The 16,302-nt window shown below is 54.0% G+C and overlaps 1 protein-coding gene across 2 annotated transcripts; it reads left to right on the forward strand.

Moving 5' to 3' along the window:
• The first annotated feature begins 11,595 nt into the window (after positions 1-11,595).
• Positions 11,596-16,302, forward strand: LOC127461909 (zinc finger protein 239-like). Of its 2 annotated transcripts, none has more exons than XM_051770113.1 (3): positions 11,596-11,637; positions 15,303-15,381; positions 15,570-16,302. In XM_051770113.1, exons 2-3 carry the CDS (start codon positions 15,330-15,332, stop codon positions 16,238-16,240), a joined length of 723 nt encoding a protein of 240 aa, XP_051626073.1. In that variant the 5' UTR covers positions 11,596-11,637; positions 15,303-15,329; the 3' UTR covers positions 16,241-16,302. The 2 variants fall into 2 exon arrangements, with proteins under 2 accessions (XP_051626073.1, XP_051626071.1); XM_051770111.1 differs by lacking the exon at positions 11,596-11,637 and adding an exon at positions 11,736-11,933.

A 16,302-nucleotide genomic window follows, 5' to 3' on the forward strand; every position in this document is an offset into this window, starting at 1 on the left:
ATTTATATTGAATTCTCCAGGAGGTCGGACGGGCCAATGCAGCGCAGGGCTGAAAAAAGGGAACAGCAGCTCTTTCCACCAGGAAAAAAAGTCTGGAAGCTTTGGTTTCAGGAGCAGTTGTGGCAGTAGCCTGGGAACTTCTTGGGCAGGAAGAGTTTTCTGTGGTGGCACCTTTTGTCTGGAAGAATCTTCATTTGGATTCAATTTTCCAGGAGGTGGGACCGGCCATTGCAGCGCAGGGCTGAAAAATGGGAACAGCAGCTCTTTCCATCAGGAAAAATGTCTGGATCCTTTGGATTTGAAGTGCAGTTGTTGGGGCATCCTGGGCACTTCTTGGGCAGGATGACCTTTCTGTGCTGGCACCTTTTGTCTGGCAGGAATCTTCGTTTGAAGTAAATTTTCCAGGAGGTGGGACCGGCCATTGCAGCGCAGGGCTGAAAAAAGGGAACAGCAGCCCTTTCCACCAGGAAAAAAGGCTGGATCCTTTGGATTTGAGGTGCAGTTGGGGGGGGCAGCCTGGGCACTTCTTGGGCAGGAAAAGTTTTCTGTGCTGGCACCTTTTGTCTGGCAGGAATCTTCGTTTGAAGTAAATTTTTCAGGAGGTGGGACCGGCCATTGCAGAGCAGGGCTGAAAAAAGGGAACAGCAGCTCTTTCCACCAGGAAAAAAAGGCTGGATCCTTTGGCTTTGAGGTGCAGTTCTTGGTGCAGCCTGGGCACTTCTTGGGCAGGAAGAGTTTTCTGTGGTGGCACCTTTTGTCTGGCAGGAATCTTCAGTTGGATTCAATTTTCCAGGAGGTGGGACCGGTCATTGCAGAGCAGGGCTGAAAAAAGGGAACAGCAGCTCTTTCCACCAGGAAAAAAATCTGGAAGATTTGGCTTCAGGTGTAGTTTTTTGGGCAGTCTGGGCAATTTTTGGGCTGGAAAAGTTTTCTGTGCTGGCACCTTTTGTGTGGCAGGAATCTTCGTTTGAAGTAAATTTTTCAGGAGGTGGAACAACCCATTGCAGCGCAGGGCTGAAAAAAGGGAACAGTAGCTCTTTTCACCAGGAAAAAAAGTCTGGAAGCTTTGGCTTCAGATGTAGTTGGTGGGCAGCCTGGGCACATCTTGGGGAGCAACACCTCTCGCTGGTGGCACCTTTTGTCTGGCAGGAATCTTCATTTATATTCAATTTTCCAGGAGGTGGGACTGCTCATTGTAGCGCAGAGCTGAAAAAAGGGAACAGCAGCTCTTTCCATCAGGAAAAAAGTCTGGATCCTTTGGATTTGAAGTGCAGTTGTTGGGGCATCCTGGGCACTTCTTGGGCAGGATGACCTTTCTGTGCTGGCACCTTTTGTCTGGCAGGAATCTTCGTTTGAAGTAAATTTTTCAGGAGGTGGGACCGGCCATTGCAGAGAAGGGTTGAAAAAAGGGAACAGCAGCTCATTCCACCAGGAAAAAAATCTGGAAGCTTTGGTTTTGAGGAGTAGTTTGTCAGGCAGCCTGGCCACTTCTTGGGCAGCAAAGAGATTTTTATGGTGGTACCTTTTGTCTGGCAGGAATCTTCATTTGGACTAAATTTTTCAGGAGGTGGAACAACCCATTGCAGCGCAGGGCTGAAAAAAGGGAACAGTAGCTCTTTTCACCAGGAAAAAAAGTCTGGATCCTTTGGCTTCAGATGTAGTTGGTGGGCAGCCTGGGCACATCTTGGGGAGCAACACCTCTCTCTGGTGGCACCTTTTGTCTGGCAGGAATCTTCAGTTGGATTCAATTTTCCAGGAGGTGGGACCGGCCATTGCAGCGCAGGACTAAAAAAAGGGAACAACAGCTCTTTCCACCAGGAAAAAAAGGTCTGAAAGCTTTGGCTTCAGATGCAGTTCTTGGGGCAGCCTGGGCACTTCTTGGGTAGGAAGAGTTTTCTGTGGTGGCGCCTTTTGTCTGGCAGGAATCTTCATTTGGAGTAGTTTTCCAGGAGGTGCGACAGGCCATTGCAGCACAGGCCTTTAAAAAGGGAACAGCAGCTCTTTCCCCCCTGGAAAAAAGTCTGGATCCTTTGGCTTTGAGGTGCACTGCGTTGGGAAGACTGTCCACCTCGGGCAGCAAAGAGCTTTTTGTGGTTGCACATTTTGTCTGGCAGGAATCTTCATTTGGATTCAATTTTGAGAGTCCATCTTGCCATTGCAGCATAGGGCTGAAAAAAAAGGGAAATAGCAGCCCTTTCCCCCAGGAAAGAAAGTCTGGATTCTTTGGCTTTAGGTGCAGTTGTTGGGGCAGCCTGGGCATTTCTTGGGTAGCAAGAAATTCCTGTGGTGGCACCTTTTGTCTCTGAGGTGTTTGTTCCCTGTTAGCAAGTCCCTTATCGCATCAATCACAGACCAATGGGACTGCTCACAGGGCATGATGAAGGAACACAGCAGCAGTGTGGAAAGAGGAGGTAGAAAAATACATTCCTGTATCTAATTGCCTTCTTCAGTTAGAGAAATTGCTAATCTTGTGACATTATTTGTACTGGACCCTTCTAAGGATGTACTTTTGCCCACACCCTTTGCTCCAGATGTGCCAGCTACACCCAATGAAACCAGAGAGAATCTCAGCAAAGCCACAAATCAGCTCTTATGGCACTTGGCACTCTATGGGGTTTGGCACTGGAGCTCAATCTCTCTGGGATGGTTGGTCCAGAACAGTTCATTTAATGAATGGTGCTGTTGCTGAACTTCCCTGGGCACATTGCAATTGGCTACTGAGGCTGAAAGGTTTCCTCGAAGGATTTTTATCTTTTGAAACTACAGGCTGAATTTTAGGGATAAACTCCAGTATTCTGAAAGTGGAAAGTTGATCAAACAGAAAAGACTGTTTCTTCTACAACAGATTTGAAATAGTCCACTTGTAAAAATCACAAAGCTTGAAGTCTACTCAGCAGAGCTGATTCCTCATCTGCACTGATCATCAGCAACTGACCTCTCTCCTATTTCAGGGTCTCATCTGTGTACACTGGATTAAGGCCTCCTAACTTCTTAAGAAAAGTAGTGTTCTAAGCTCACAGTTCTGGCAAGGTTTCCTTAGTAGATGGGTTGAAAAGCAAAACTTTGTTGCCATGACTAACGAATGCAGAGTCCAAGGTTGTTTGTGGTGCTAGCTTTGCTCCACTCTCTAATAACTTCTGTCCAGATCAGTGCTGGCAACAAGAATTCCAGGTTAACACTTGTTTCATTTTTCAGGCTTTGCATTTCAAGAATGGGGAGTTGTTATTGGAAACTCTGCCATGGCTGTCAGTAACAGCCTTGGAAAACAGTTTTTCTTATTTCTGAGGGAGAAGTTTCCAACCCAGCTTTGGAGTATGCAAATAGTTGAATGACTTGTTGTACAATTGGAAATAAAAGTCAATACATTTGCTCTGATTAATGTCTTAAGTTATATTTGGCTAAAGAGTTCTTTTCTTGTTACCTTCTTTAAAAAATAGGACCCATAAGCAGAAAGGTGATCTCCTAAAGTGTTGCAACCTTTTAAGTCCACTTGTTGCCACACAACAATAGCATGCCAATATCACATCCAAAGATACAGAATCTTACAGAGATAAACACAAATATAGACCTATACATATCTATGTATGCATATCTATCTACCTATACATATCTATACATATCTATACAAATACACACAAGAAAGTTTGGGGCTCCTGATGAGAGTTCTACACGGGTAATGAACAGAGGACTGGTTTGATGTGTCATACAACTGTGGGGACCATGAACGTATGTTCTGAGCTTTGATTTACTGTCCTGGTTTGTAACTGCCTGCCTTCCCTTTGGGGGAAACACAGGCCTCTGTTTTGCACGGTCTGTTTTGTTTCACTTGGCAGTGTAGACTAGGGGCAGAAGAGTTTTTGGAGACAAACAGCTCGATCCAGATTCAGTTCCTTTAGTGGTGCCTAAAACTCAGGAGCTGGACTCCACGGTGCCGGTGGGACCCTCCCAGCTCAGCACGTTGTTCCATGATTCCATCAAGTCCATCTGTCAGCCCAGCACTGCCCCAGCAACCCCCAAACCACTAAAGCATGTCAGCCATGGCCAGATGCAGGCGCCTCTGAAACACCTGCCGGGGTGCTGGCTCCGCCTGGGCAACCCATGGCAGTGCCCGAGCCCCCCCGAAAAACACAGCGAGAAACCTTTGTCCAGGAGCTGACCTGAAGCTCCCCTGCCTCAGCCTCGGGCCACGTCCCCCGCTCCTCCCAGCGCAGGCTCCTTTCCAGCAGCCCCCTCGGCAGAAGGCGGCTCAGGGCTCCCCTCTGCCCCCCCGGCCGGCTCCGCTCCGGCCCCGCTCCCGCCACGGCCCCGCTCGGCTCTGCACGGGGAAGGAACGCGCCCAGCCCCGGCCCGACACCCCCGGGGGCCGCGCACCGGGGGACTGTCCCCGGGGCTCACTGCCCGGGGGTCCCTCCTCGGGGGTGACTTACCGGGGCTCCCTCCCCGGGGGTCACTTGCCAGGGGTTGTTCACCGCGGGTCATTCACCGGGGGTCCCTCCGCAGGGGTCACTTACCGGGGCTTCTTCCCCGCGAGTCGCTCACCGGGGGTCGCTCACCGGGGGTCGCTCACCGGTGGTCGCTCACCGGGGGCCGCGCACGGGGGGTCCCTCCCCCGGGGCCGCGCACCGGGGGCCACTCGCCGGGGGTCTTGGGGCCGCTGCCCGGGGTCTCTGCCCGGGGGCTGCTCAGCGGCAGCGCTCCCGCTCCCGGCCCCGCCCCGCCCGCTCCCACCCAAACCCCACCAACCGCCCCTCTCGGCCCCGCCCCCGCCCCGCCCAAGCCCCGCCTCGCCCCGCCCACTCCGCCGCCTCCCATTGGCTGCGCACCTTCGGCCCTGGAGCGAGGAGCGCGCGGGGAGCGTTGCCTGGAAACCGGCCAGGGAATCCCGGGAATCCTCGAGGCGCCGGCGCTGCCCCCCCACTCCTGGAGCAGCGGCCGGGCCCGCCCGGGGAGCGGGCACTCAGCGCCCGGCTGCGGCCGCCAAAACGGCCAGGGAAGCAGGCGCGCGGGAGGCGGGCTTCGGGCCCCGGGCAGCGAGGAGCCCTTAACTGATATTTGGCTAAACAGTTCTTTTCTTGTTACCTTCTTTAAAAAACAGAACCCACAAGCAGAAAGGTGATCTCCTAAAGTCTTGTAACCTTTTAAGTCCACTTGTTGCCACACAACAACAGCATGCCAATATCACATCCAAAGATACAGAGTCTTACAGAGATACACACAAATAGGTATCTATACATAGGTATGTGTATATATACATATCTATACAAATACACACAAGAAAGTTTGGGGGTCCTGATGACAGTTCTACATGGGTAACAGCGGACTGGTTTGATGTGTCATACAACTGTGGGGACCATGAATGTAAGCTCTGAGCTTTGCTTTATTCTCCCGGTTTATAACTGCCTGCCTTCCCTTTGGGGGGAACACAGGCCTCTATTTTGCACGCTCTGTTTTGTTTCACTTGGCAGTGTAGACTAGGGGCAGAAGAGTTTTTGGAGCCAAACAGCTCGATCCAGATTCAGTTCCTTTAGTGGTGCCTAAAACTCAGGAGCTGGACTCCACGGTGCCGGTGGGACCCTCCCAACTCAGCACGGTCCATGATTCCATCAAGTCCATCTGTCAGCCCAGCACTGCCCCAGCAACCCCCAAACCACTAAAGCGTGTCAGCCATGGCCAGATGCAGGCGCCTCTGAAACACCTGCCGGGGTGCTGGCTCCGCCTGGGCAACCCATGGCAGTGCCCGAGCCCCCCCGAAAAACACAGCGAGAAACCTTTGTCCAGGAGCTGACCTGAAGCTCCCCTGCCTCAGCCTCGGGCCACGTCCCCCGCTCCTCCCAGCGCAGGCTCCTTTCCAGCAGCCCCCTCGGCAGAAGGCGGCTCAGGGCTCCCCTCTGCCCCCCCGGCCGGCTCCGCTCCGGCCCCGCTCCCGCCACGGCCCCGCTCGGCTCTGCACGGGGAAGGAACGCGCCCAGCCCCGGCCCGACACCCCCGGGGGCCGCGCACCGGGGGTCCCTGCCCGGGGGTCACTTGCCAGGGGTTGTTCACCGCGGGTCATTCACCGGGGGTCCCTCCGCAGGGGTCACTTACCGGGGCTTCTCCCCCGCGGGTCGCTCACCGGGTGTCACTTACTGGGCGTCGCTCACCGGGGGTCGCTCACCAGCGGCCACTCGCCGGGGGCCGCGCACGGGGGGTCCCTCCCCCGGGGCCGCGCACCGGGGGCCACTCGCCGGGGGTCTCGGGGCCGCTGCCCGGGGTCTCTGCCCGGGGGCCGCTCAGCGGCAGCGCTCCCGCTCCCGGCCCCGCCCCGCCCGCTCCCACCCAAACCCCACCAACCGCCCCTCTCGGCCCCGCCCCCGCCCCGCCCAAGCCCCGCCTCGCCCCGCCCACTCCGACGCCTCCCATTGGCTGCGCACGTTCGGCCCTGGAGCGAGGAGCGCGCGGGGAGCGTTGCCTGGAAACCGGCCAGGGAATCCCGGGAATCCTCGAGGCGCCGGCGCTGCCCCCCCACTCCTGGAGCAGCGGCCGGGCCCGCCCGGGGAGCGGGCACTCAGCGCCCGGCTGCGGCCGCCAAAACGGGCAGGGAAGCAGGCGCGCGGGAGGCGGGCTTCGGGCCCGGGCAGCGAGGAACCCTAAAAAGAACAAAAGTGTTGGAAGAGAGGGAACTCATCGCACCGTCACAGAACAGGCTGAGGTGGAAGGGACCCACGAGGAGCATCGAGTCCAAGCCTTTGCCCGGCACAGCACCGACCCCAAGAGTCACACCGTGTGCCTGAACTCTGCCAGATCACAGTCCAGCATCAGCTTCATGTGCCGTGAGGCCCCACGTGTGTGTTTGCTCCCCGTGTCTAGTGGGAGAGATGACACTCCCTTAGAGTGGAATAAAGATTATCCTAGACTGGAACTGGCAGCTGTGATAAACTGTATCCCGAGAGCATTTAACTGGTAGCAGTTTTCCCTGGGCTCTAGCTTGCTATTTATTATAGTTATTTGCAGACAGGAAAGGGGAGAGAATTAAAAAATCTCTTTCTCCTTGCCCCCTCCACAACAAGTTGGAGGACATGTGGGTGTTGAAACATAGCTTAACAAACAGTCCAGCCTTGAGAGAGTGGGGAGAGCACAGGGGGGCTCAGTTTAACCGTTTGTCTGGTTTCTTCCTTTCTAAGGAGGATTTATTTTTCTTAGGTGGGAAATTGCCAAAAATAGACAGCAAAATCAGACTGCAGTTCAGAGATCACACTCTCATCTCCGTGGAACCAGATCAAGAGAATGCTGTGGGTACAGTGAAGCCACCCCTGTACATTTGAGGTGGGCTGGGGAGTGCATGTGAGGCATGTGAGTTGTTGCTCTCCTGTGCAAAAGGTCTATAAGGGTCATGCAGTTACACTGAGCTGGATCCTGCATCCCATTAGGGTTTGTTAGGATACTGTGGGGTTGTTTGTTGAGTGATGTGGCACATTCCAACCTTATGTAGCAGTTCGTTTGGATACATGTCCGGAATAAAGCCAAGTGCTAGAAATACTCAAACACACAAAATATCTTTTATTACAGTGAGAATAATAATAATAATAATAATAAACTTAGCAAGAGGAATTAAAAACTAAAAAAAAAGGATACAAAATAACTACCTTATCGGGTGGCATTAAAACAAATACTACGAACAGCATTTAATACAGTATTAACTAGTGAAAAGGGATACCAAAAAAGGATCTGAACACAATATTATGGATAACACGATATTGGTTAGTAAAAAGGGAAACTAAAGGAAAAATACCATAAACATAAAAGGGGAATTAAAGGAACACTAAAAGGACATTAAAAAGTTTGTTCTCTCAGTTGCTTCCTGTCAATAGACTGTGCTTACCCACACAGACAGGCCAGGGCTGCCAGGATCTGCAGCAGCTGGTCGGTGCCCGTGCTTAGCGGGCGTCCCCGCGGAGCAACGCAGTCTCCATGGCAGGATGAGGATCGCTCACCCCAGCAGTCCTGACACCCCATTTTATCAGCTCCACATTACACCACGTAGGGCCAGTACCCAGTATAAGGTGATGCCTGAGTGGCAGCCAAACCCCGCCTGTTCATCACCTGATAGCAACAGTCTGTGCATGCCCTGCTGTAGGGCAAGGGGCCAGTGACCCCTGCCCACAGAATCTTCCTCCCATCATCATCTTTCTCACCCCTATGTATGACCTCTACCATTGTGTTTCAAGGGTAGATGTATCTATCTTGCAATATGTAGCAAAACCAAGGAAGAACTCAGCTCTGATAATAGGGGATATCAGGCTGACTTGCTAAAAAGCACAATGGACCTTACAATTAGCTTGTGCCATGAAGTTCCATTGTGCCATACTCTGGCTGGTTTCACATCCTAATATGATTCCTTTCTCAAGCCTCTATGCTCCATTGATCATCTAATTCAAAAGTACTCCCCTTACATTTGTTTAAATATAAAATGAACCAAGGACAATTTTTGAGAGCTTTGCATTTAGATTTCATTAGTCTGAAGCAGTAAAATAAATGGTCTTGTGTGTATTTGTCTGTATAGAATCATGGACTGGTTTGGGTTGGAAGGGACCTTAAAGGTCTTCTCATTCCACCCCCTGCCATGGGCAGGGACACCCTCCACTAGAGCAGGTTGATCCAAGCTGTCCTTGGACACTTGCAGGGATCCAGGGGCAGCCACAGCTTCTCTGGGAATTCCATCCCTGCCCGCCCCCACCCTCCCAGGGAAGGATTTCTTCCCAGTCTCCCATCTAACCCTGCCCTCTTTCAGTCTAAAAACCATTGCCCCTTGTCCTGTGCCTCCAGGCCCATATCAAAAGTCCCTCTCCCTCCTTTTTATAAGCCCCCTTCCCTGGTGGGGTGTCTTCAGCTCCTCCCAGGACCTGTGTGTGTCTGTATCTATCTTGTATCTGTCTGTATTTATAGACAGGATATATTTTAATACATTTATATCCATATATTTCTACTTAAATATTTATACATTGTAAATATTAATGCACACAATTATATTAACTTTGTGTCCAGACCTACCCCTTCCCCTCTGTAACATTTTTGGGGGATTTATTCCTTGGGATTTCCATGATCTCAGTTACAGTGGAGCAGATCTTTCCCACCTGGATCTTTGCTACATCAACTTCAAGGTGGCCAATCTGAGCTGCTGCAACCTGGCCCGTGCCAACCTGTGCTGTGCCAGCCTGGAGAGGGCTGACCTGTTAAGCTGAAGCCTGTGTTTGTACATTTCTATGGCCCAGAAAAGGTCCAGCTGTGGTTTGTCCAACCCTGAGAAGGGCCCACAAGGGCTGCACTGAGTCTGTGACCATCTCAGCCCCAAATCCCCTTGTCCTCCTCCAGTTCACACAGCTCTGAGGCAGCACCAGTGTGCAGCTGCTGTGTTTCTGACTGGTTTTCCTCACAGAACTCCTTTCTGTGTGTGTTCCAGGTGCCAGCCTGAAAGGAGTGGCCATGGAGGGCAGTCAGATGACAGGAATGAACCTCCGAGTTGCAACGCTGAGAAACGCCAAACTAAAGAACTGAAACCTCAGGGGAGCAACGTTGGCAGGAACTCATTTGGAAGTGAGTTGGGATTCATTTTCCATCCTATTCCTTTCTCTCCTGTAGTCAGCTGGTAACTGGGTGGAGTGCTGGCTTTTGGCTGACCTCTCCAGCTTCAGACTCCAATGGAGTTCAGGTAAATGGACTTCCAGTAAAGCTTTGAACAGAGTTCTGGGTGCATTCCATTGACACTTCTTTTTCTTTTCCCCTTCCGAATTGTGACCTATCAGGTTGTGACCTCCAGGAAGCCAGTTTGAGGGGCTCTGATGTGAAAGGAGCCATCTTTGAAGAGATGCTGACCCCCCTGCACATGTCCCAGAGCTTCAGATAGGGAAGAGAAGACGTCAAAGAGGAAGGAATCCAAACATTTGTTGTGACTTTCTTCACCTCCTCCCCTTCCTGAGTTAGAAGGAATGGCTATTAGACAACTTCCATTTGCAGTAGTGCCTAAGCAGACTCTTTTTGATCACTTTTGGGGAGGGAATTTTGTTTCAGAGGTGGAAAGAGAGAGTTTCTCCCTTTGTGAAGAGAGTGAGGAAGTGGGCTGGTTGTGAAACCAGAAAGTGGGGCTGGTGTGGGGGGGAGGGTTCAAGACTTTCATTGTTTAGCATTGCCTGACTTTGGAATGCATTTTAATTTCTAAAGCACAATATATGCAATTCTATTTGTTAAGTCTGTAGCTGCAATATGAATAGAAAATGTTATTGCTGTATAGTAGCAAAGAAAGTGGAGGTTTCCAGGTAGACAAGTGTCTTTACAGTCAGTGTCTTCATTCCTGCAGGGTGTTAATGCCAGGGGTGGTCACACAGTGCCCACGGGATGTGTTCAGGTCTCTGCTGGGGTGGAAACAGTGGGGACCTGTCCTCAGAGGTCCTAAATTGCTGTGGAGTAGTTGGAGTGTAGGTTTAGAGCAGCTTTATCCCCTCAAATGTGCAGAGGAAGCTGCTGCCCCTGCAGGGACCTGCCCAGAGCCCGGATTGAGTTCCCCCTGGAAGATCCCTGGGCAGAAATGGGATGTCTCAGTCAATACTCTCCAAAGGAGTGTGAAATTGCACTCTCAATGCCAGCTGGGAAGAAAAATTCCCCTGCTTCCACATGTCCTGAGCACTCCAGACTGGAGTTCCTGTAACTTTTTCCTTCTTTGTTGGGAATTCAATGGACAGAGTAAAACACAGAAGTGTCCCCAAAGCAGAGAGAAGCTCTGAGGCCACAGCACCTGCTCCCCCCTCTTCTCATCCCTGCAGTAGATGAAGAAATGGCCCTCAATGTTTCCCCTCAGTGTACTCTGCAAATCCTCCTTGAAAGCATGGGCATAATCCCATTTGCCAGCCAGATCCACTTTGTGTTGCTTAAAGTGGCTGTAAAAGCATCTTGCCTGGGGCCAAGTGCCCCTTCCACACTTGCTTTACCTGTGGAAAAAAGCAGGGAAAGCTGTTTTTTGTGTGGGCACCGTTCACATCTCAGTGTTTGTGATCTTGGGAATCCTCTTGGACCCGGAACAATGGCAGATTATCTGTTGTCATGGGATTTGTACCTGGAGATTGTTTTGGTCTGTGTTTAAGTCTTCCTTGAAAATACAACTGATAGAAAACAATGTAAAAAAAAAAAGGAAAAAAAAAAAAAAAGACAAAAAGGCCATACGAAGAAAAAAAGGGAGGAAAAAGAGAAAGAGGAGAAAAAAGAGAAAAAAAGACAGAAAAAAACATGAAAAAAATGAGACAAATAATAGAAAAAGAAAGAAAAAAGAGAAAAAAAGAAAAAGAGAAAGAAAAAAGGGGGAAAAAGGAAGCAGAAAGAAAAACGGAAAGGAAAATAGAAAGAGAAAAGAGAAGGAAAAAAAAGACAGAAAAACAATAAAACCAAAAAAGTATTATCCTCACTCCACTCACGTGCAAATGGCCGCTATGATCCGCCGCAAGGACTACAACTCCCGTGCTGCCCAGCGCGGCGCGCAGGCGCGGCGGCGGGGTTGCGGAGGCGTGGCCGCGCGCTGATTGGCTGCGGCGGTCCTCCTTGAATGCGGTGCGCGCGCAGAGCGCCGTGCAGACTTCCGGGAATCGGTGATGGCGGCGGGTCCTGCCTTTGTCTGTGAGAGCTGGCGGGGGGTGCGGGAGAGCGGGGTCTGGGGATCCCCTCGGGGGCTGCGGGGAGCGCGGCTGGGGGGGGAAAGGCTGGAGGGCTCGGGAGGGTTCGGCGGGGGGAGGTTCGGAGGTTCCCGAGGGTCAGAGCGCAGGGCCTTGGAACCGTCTCGGGGGCCGCGGGGCCCGGGGGGCCTCCCAAGAACCCGGATGTTCGATTCGATTGCCGAGAAAATCCCTCGGAAAAAAAAATCAGAACCACCCAACGAAAAAAAGAACCCTGAAAAAAGGAAAAGTGAGAAAAAGGTGAAGGAAAAACTGCAAGGGTCAGGATGATTTTATTGCTTTGGTTCGGTTTTTCCTTGGTCTCCTCCTTCTCAGATTCTTTGCTCCCTTCCTTTACAGAAAGCTCTTCTGCTGTTCTGTGGTTTTGGGGTCCGTTAGGGGCTTTTAGGAGTCCCTAAGGAGGTTTTTGAGGGTCTCTGAGGGGGTTTGGTTTCCTGGGGGGACTTAGGGGGAGGTTGAAGGTCCCTGAAGAGGTTTGGGAATCCCTGAGGGAGTTTTGGAGTCTCTAAGGGAATTCAGAGGTCCTGGGGGGCTTGCAGGGGGTGTCTTTGAAGGAGTTTTCTGGGTTTCTAGAGGGATTTCAGAAGTCCCAGACGGTTTTGAGGGTCCCTGAGGGGGTTTTTGGGGTCCCTGAAAGGGCCTGGGGGGTCCCAAGTGGGTTTTGCAGGTTACTGAGAGGGTTTAGGGGGTCCTGGAGGGGGATGAGGTCTCTGAGGGGATTTGTACGGTCTTTAAGGAGGTTTTGATGGGTCCAGAGGTGGATTTCTGAGGGGATTTCAGGGGTTTTGAGAGGATTTTATGGGGTCTCTGTGTCGGCAAACCAACCCCAGGGAAAGGGGATCTCAATTCCCCCCCCGAACCCCAGAGACCCCCAAAACTCAGCAGACAGAGACCCCACAGGGAGGGGGGCCCGGGGGTCCCCTAAAGCCCAGCAGTGGGGTTCAGGGGATCTCGCAGCCCTCAGGGGAGGGGTCCTGGGGGTGCCCCCCAAAATGCAGGGGGGACATGTAGCAGACCCGAGTAAGGGGATCCCAGTGCCCCCAGTATCGCCCAGTGACCTCCCAGTGACCCTCAGTATGGCCCAGTAACCCCCTCAGTGACCAGCCAGTGTGTCCCAGTGACCTCCCACTGCCCCCCAGGATGACCCAGTGATCCTCCAGTGAGCACCCAGTAACCCCCAGTATGACCCAGTAACCTCCCAGTGCCCCTCGCTGTGTCCTGGTAATCCCCCAGTAACTTCCCAGTCCCTCCCAGTGCACCCTGGTTCCCCCCAGTGTGTCCCAGTATCCCCCAGTAATCCCCCAGTGTCCCCCAAAGCCCCCCAACTGTCCCCAACATGTCCCCAGATGTCCTTGGCCTTTCTGTGAGGGGGGGAGGAGTGTTTTTGGTCAGAGGGTCCAGGGGGGGCTCCTGGAGTGAGATGGAGGGTTGGGGACATCAGGGATGGGGTTTGGGGACAGTGGAATTGGGGATGCCAAGGGGGGAACTGGGGACACCGAAAGGGTCTTGGGGACACGAGGGGGATCTCAGGACTCACCTGCTCTTGGTGCAGGCCCTCCTCTCCCCTTCTAGGCCCCATTAACCCCCTCAAATGTCCCCCAACTCCCCTTTTTTTCCTTTAATCTCCTTCCCCCCAGATACTTTTGACCCCCCAATGCCCCCAAGACCCTTTTAACTCCCCCAAATTCACACAAAGCCCCTCAAAACCCCCCAAATCCCCATCCAACCCCCCCCCCCAGATCCCCCCAAATCTCCCCAAGTCCCCCCCTCAAATCCCTTCCAACCCCCCCAAAGAGGGATCACCCAGCACCCTGGGACAGGAACACAGTGGGCTGTACTGGGGGCACTGGGCTGTACTGGGGGCACTGGGGGGGGCTCAGGTGTCCCAGGACAAGGTGGCCCAGCTCCAGGAGAGATCTGGGGAGCAGTGAGGAAGTACTGGTCTGCACTGGTCTGTCCTGGTCTGTGCTGATCTGACCTGGTTTGTACCCCCAATCCCCAAAGCCCCTCCCCAGCTCCCCCAGGACCCTCCCATACCCCAAAGCCCCCCAGGCCCCCCCAGGCCCCTGACTTGGTCCTGCTGCCCCTTGAGCATCTGCAGCTGCTGCAGAACCAGGCATTTCATCAGCAAATGTGCAGGTGACCCCAAGCTGGGGGTGTGTTGATGTGCTGGAAGGCAGGAGGGCTCTGCAGAGGGACCTGGCCCAGCTGGATCCATGGGCTGATTGCAAGGGGATGAGGTTCCAGCAGGCCAAGGGCCGGGTCCTGCCCTTTGGCCACAAGAAGCCTCGTCAGCCCCCCGGGCTGGGGCCAGAGTGTCTGGAGAGCAGGCAGGCAGGAAGGGAGCTGGGAGTGGGGATGGACAGGAAGCTGAAGAGGAGGCAGAGTGTGGCCAGGTGGCCAAGAGGGCCAATGGATGGTGTCCTGTGTGAGGAAGAGTGTGTCAGCAGGAGCAGGGAAGTGACTGTTGGGCTGGAGTGAGCGCTGGTGAGGCCACCCCTGGAGTGCTGTGTCCACCTCTGGGCCCCTGAGTTGAGGAAGGCCCTGGAGGGGCTGGAGCAGGTGCAGAGAAGAGCAGCGAGGCTGGGGAAGGGAGTGGAGCACAAGTGGTGTGAGGAGAGGCTGAGGGAGCTGGGGGTGTTGAGGCTGGAGAAGAGGAGGCTCAGGGGAGACCTCCTGACTGTCTGCAAGTCCCTGCCAGGAGGTTGGAGCCAGGTGGGAGTGGGGCTCTTGTTCCAGGAACTTCCCAGGGCTGGGTCTTCAGCCGGGGGTGTTGGTACCAGGCACTGCTGGGGCCGAGCAGAGCACGAGGCCTCTTGCAGACCCCTGGAGCAGCCTCCCACTTGCCAACCGTGCCCTGGTGGGGTGATATTGTCCTCTCCCTACAGCACACTCCCCCCGACATCTTCAGGGGACCCTTTTGTGTCTATTCCTGGTTGCTGATTGATGCTGGGAACCTGAGGGAGCCTCTGCAATCCCATCCATGGGGCAGAGTCTCTTGTGCAGAGCTTGACTCAGTGCAGACTTTGCAGGGAAATCTGTGCTGGCAGCCCAAATATGTCACCACCTCCCCGCCCTCCCCCCAGAATATTTGGGACAAGTTCCCCCCTCCTGGGCACCCATGGGATGGGGGGTGATTGTTCTCCTGCTGTTGCTGTTGCTGCTCCGCCCCTGTCCCTGCCCTTCCTGCTGCTGTCGGGTGAGCGGAGCGGCCACGATGGGAAAGGGGCGACAGAAGGGAAAAGAGAGGGTGGGACCCCCAAAGGGAGCGTGAGGAGCGGTGGATCACCCCCAAAGGGAGCTGGGGGGAGCCGGGGTTTGCGGGGTGGGTGGGAAAGGGGTCTACAGGGAGGGAGAGGGGGCTAATCTTCATATTTTGGAGTATTTTTCATCTGAATTTCAGCTTTGTGTGGTTTGGGGGGATGAGGATCTTCTTACTATTTCTGAGGGATTTTTTTGCCTGTGTCTGGGTGGTTTGTGCTTTTCTGGGCTGAATCTTGGTGTTTTGGAGGTTTTTATGGACACAGGATGCCCGGTGAGTTCTAGAGATGGACTTGGGCAGGAGGAACCCCCAAGCCAACGAGCTCAGCCCTTGTTTTCCCCCATCAGGATTTGTCCTTCCCAAAGCTTGGGCGGATGGAGGAGGAGGCTGCGAGGAAGAGGAAGATGCCTTGGGCCCCCCAGGCAGGTGAGGAGGAAGTCAGTGTCCCTTTGGGCGGGTGTTGTGCTGGCTCTGTCAGCCCAGCATGGCCCCGGCTGCAGGACAACCCCGCTGGCACCGCCGTCCTGCCGGGGCCGGAGTTGGGGGGATGTCCTTGGCCTTCCCTGTGGGCCGGAGGCAAATCCCCTGCCTGTCCTTCTTGCTTCCTGCCCCAGGCCCCGAGCTGAGGACGGAGAGCCCGGAGGACAAATCCCCCCGTGAGACCCTGGTGGGAGAGGCCGTTTTGAAGGGCTCCCCGGCGCAGGAAGGCAGCGGGGAGGAAAAGGGCCGGAGATCCCCCCGCAGGAGGGACTCCAAAGCCAGCCCAGGGTGCTCTGAGGAGGAAAGAGCCAGCCTGTGCCGGGAAGGCGGCCAGAGCTTGAGGGGGAGCTCTGACCTGGTGGTCCCTGAGCAGCCTCCCAGCAGGGAGAAGCCCTTCAGGTGCTTGGAATGTGGGAACAGTTTTGGAAAGAGCTCCCACCTCTTCACCCACCAGCACATCCACACTGGGGAACAGCCCTACCCGTGTAGGGAGTGTGGGAAGAGTTTCAGGGACAGCTCCACCCTCCGCATCCACCGGCGCATCCACACTGGAGAACGGCCCTACAAGTGCTTGGAATGTGGGAAGAGGTTTATGACCAGCTCCAGTCTCCTCCTGCACCAGCGGACACACACGGATGAGAGGCCCTTCCGCTGCACCGACTGCGGGAAGGGCTTTAACCGGAACTTCACCCTCGTCAGACACCGGCGCATCCACACCGGGGAGAGGCCCTACAAGTGTGGGGAGTGTGGGAAGAGCTTCACCCACAGCTCTCACTTGACCAGACACCAACAGACCCACCAGTAAGGGAAGCCTACCAGTGCCCTGACTGCGGGAAGAGCTTCAGCCACTGCTTCCACCCCAAATGA

Source organism: Manacus candei, unplaced genomic scaffold, assembly GCF_025592945.1.
Source record: "Manacus candei isolate 608988 ecotype Guabito, Panama unplaced genomic scaffold, ASM2559294v1 h1tg000115l, whole genome shotgun sequence".
Classification (NCBI taxonomy): Eukaryota; Metazoa; Chordata; class Aves; order Passeriformes; family Pipridae; genus Manacus; species Manacus candei.

Bases quoted from the DNA above. Each gene is read 5' to 3' on its own strand.
- LOC127461909 (XM_051770111.1), top strand. From the start codon at position 11,838: ATGTTCGATTCGATTGCCGAGAAAATCCCTCGGAAAAAAAAATCAGAA. The intron at 11,934-15,302 runs GTGAAGGAAAAA...TTCCCCCATCAG, and splicing joins AAAGGAAAAGTGAGAAAAAG to GATTTGTCCTTCCCAAAGCT. The intron at 15,382-15,569 runs GTGAGGAGGAAG...TTCCTGCCCCAG, and splicing joins GCCTTGGGCCCCCCAGGCAG to GCCCCGAGCTGAGGACGGAG.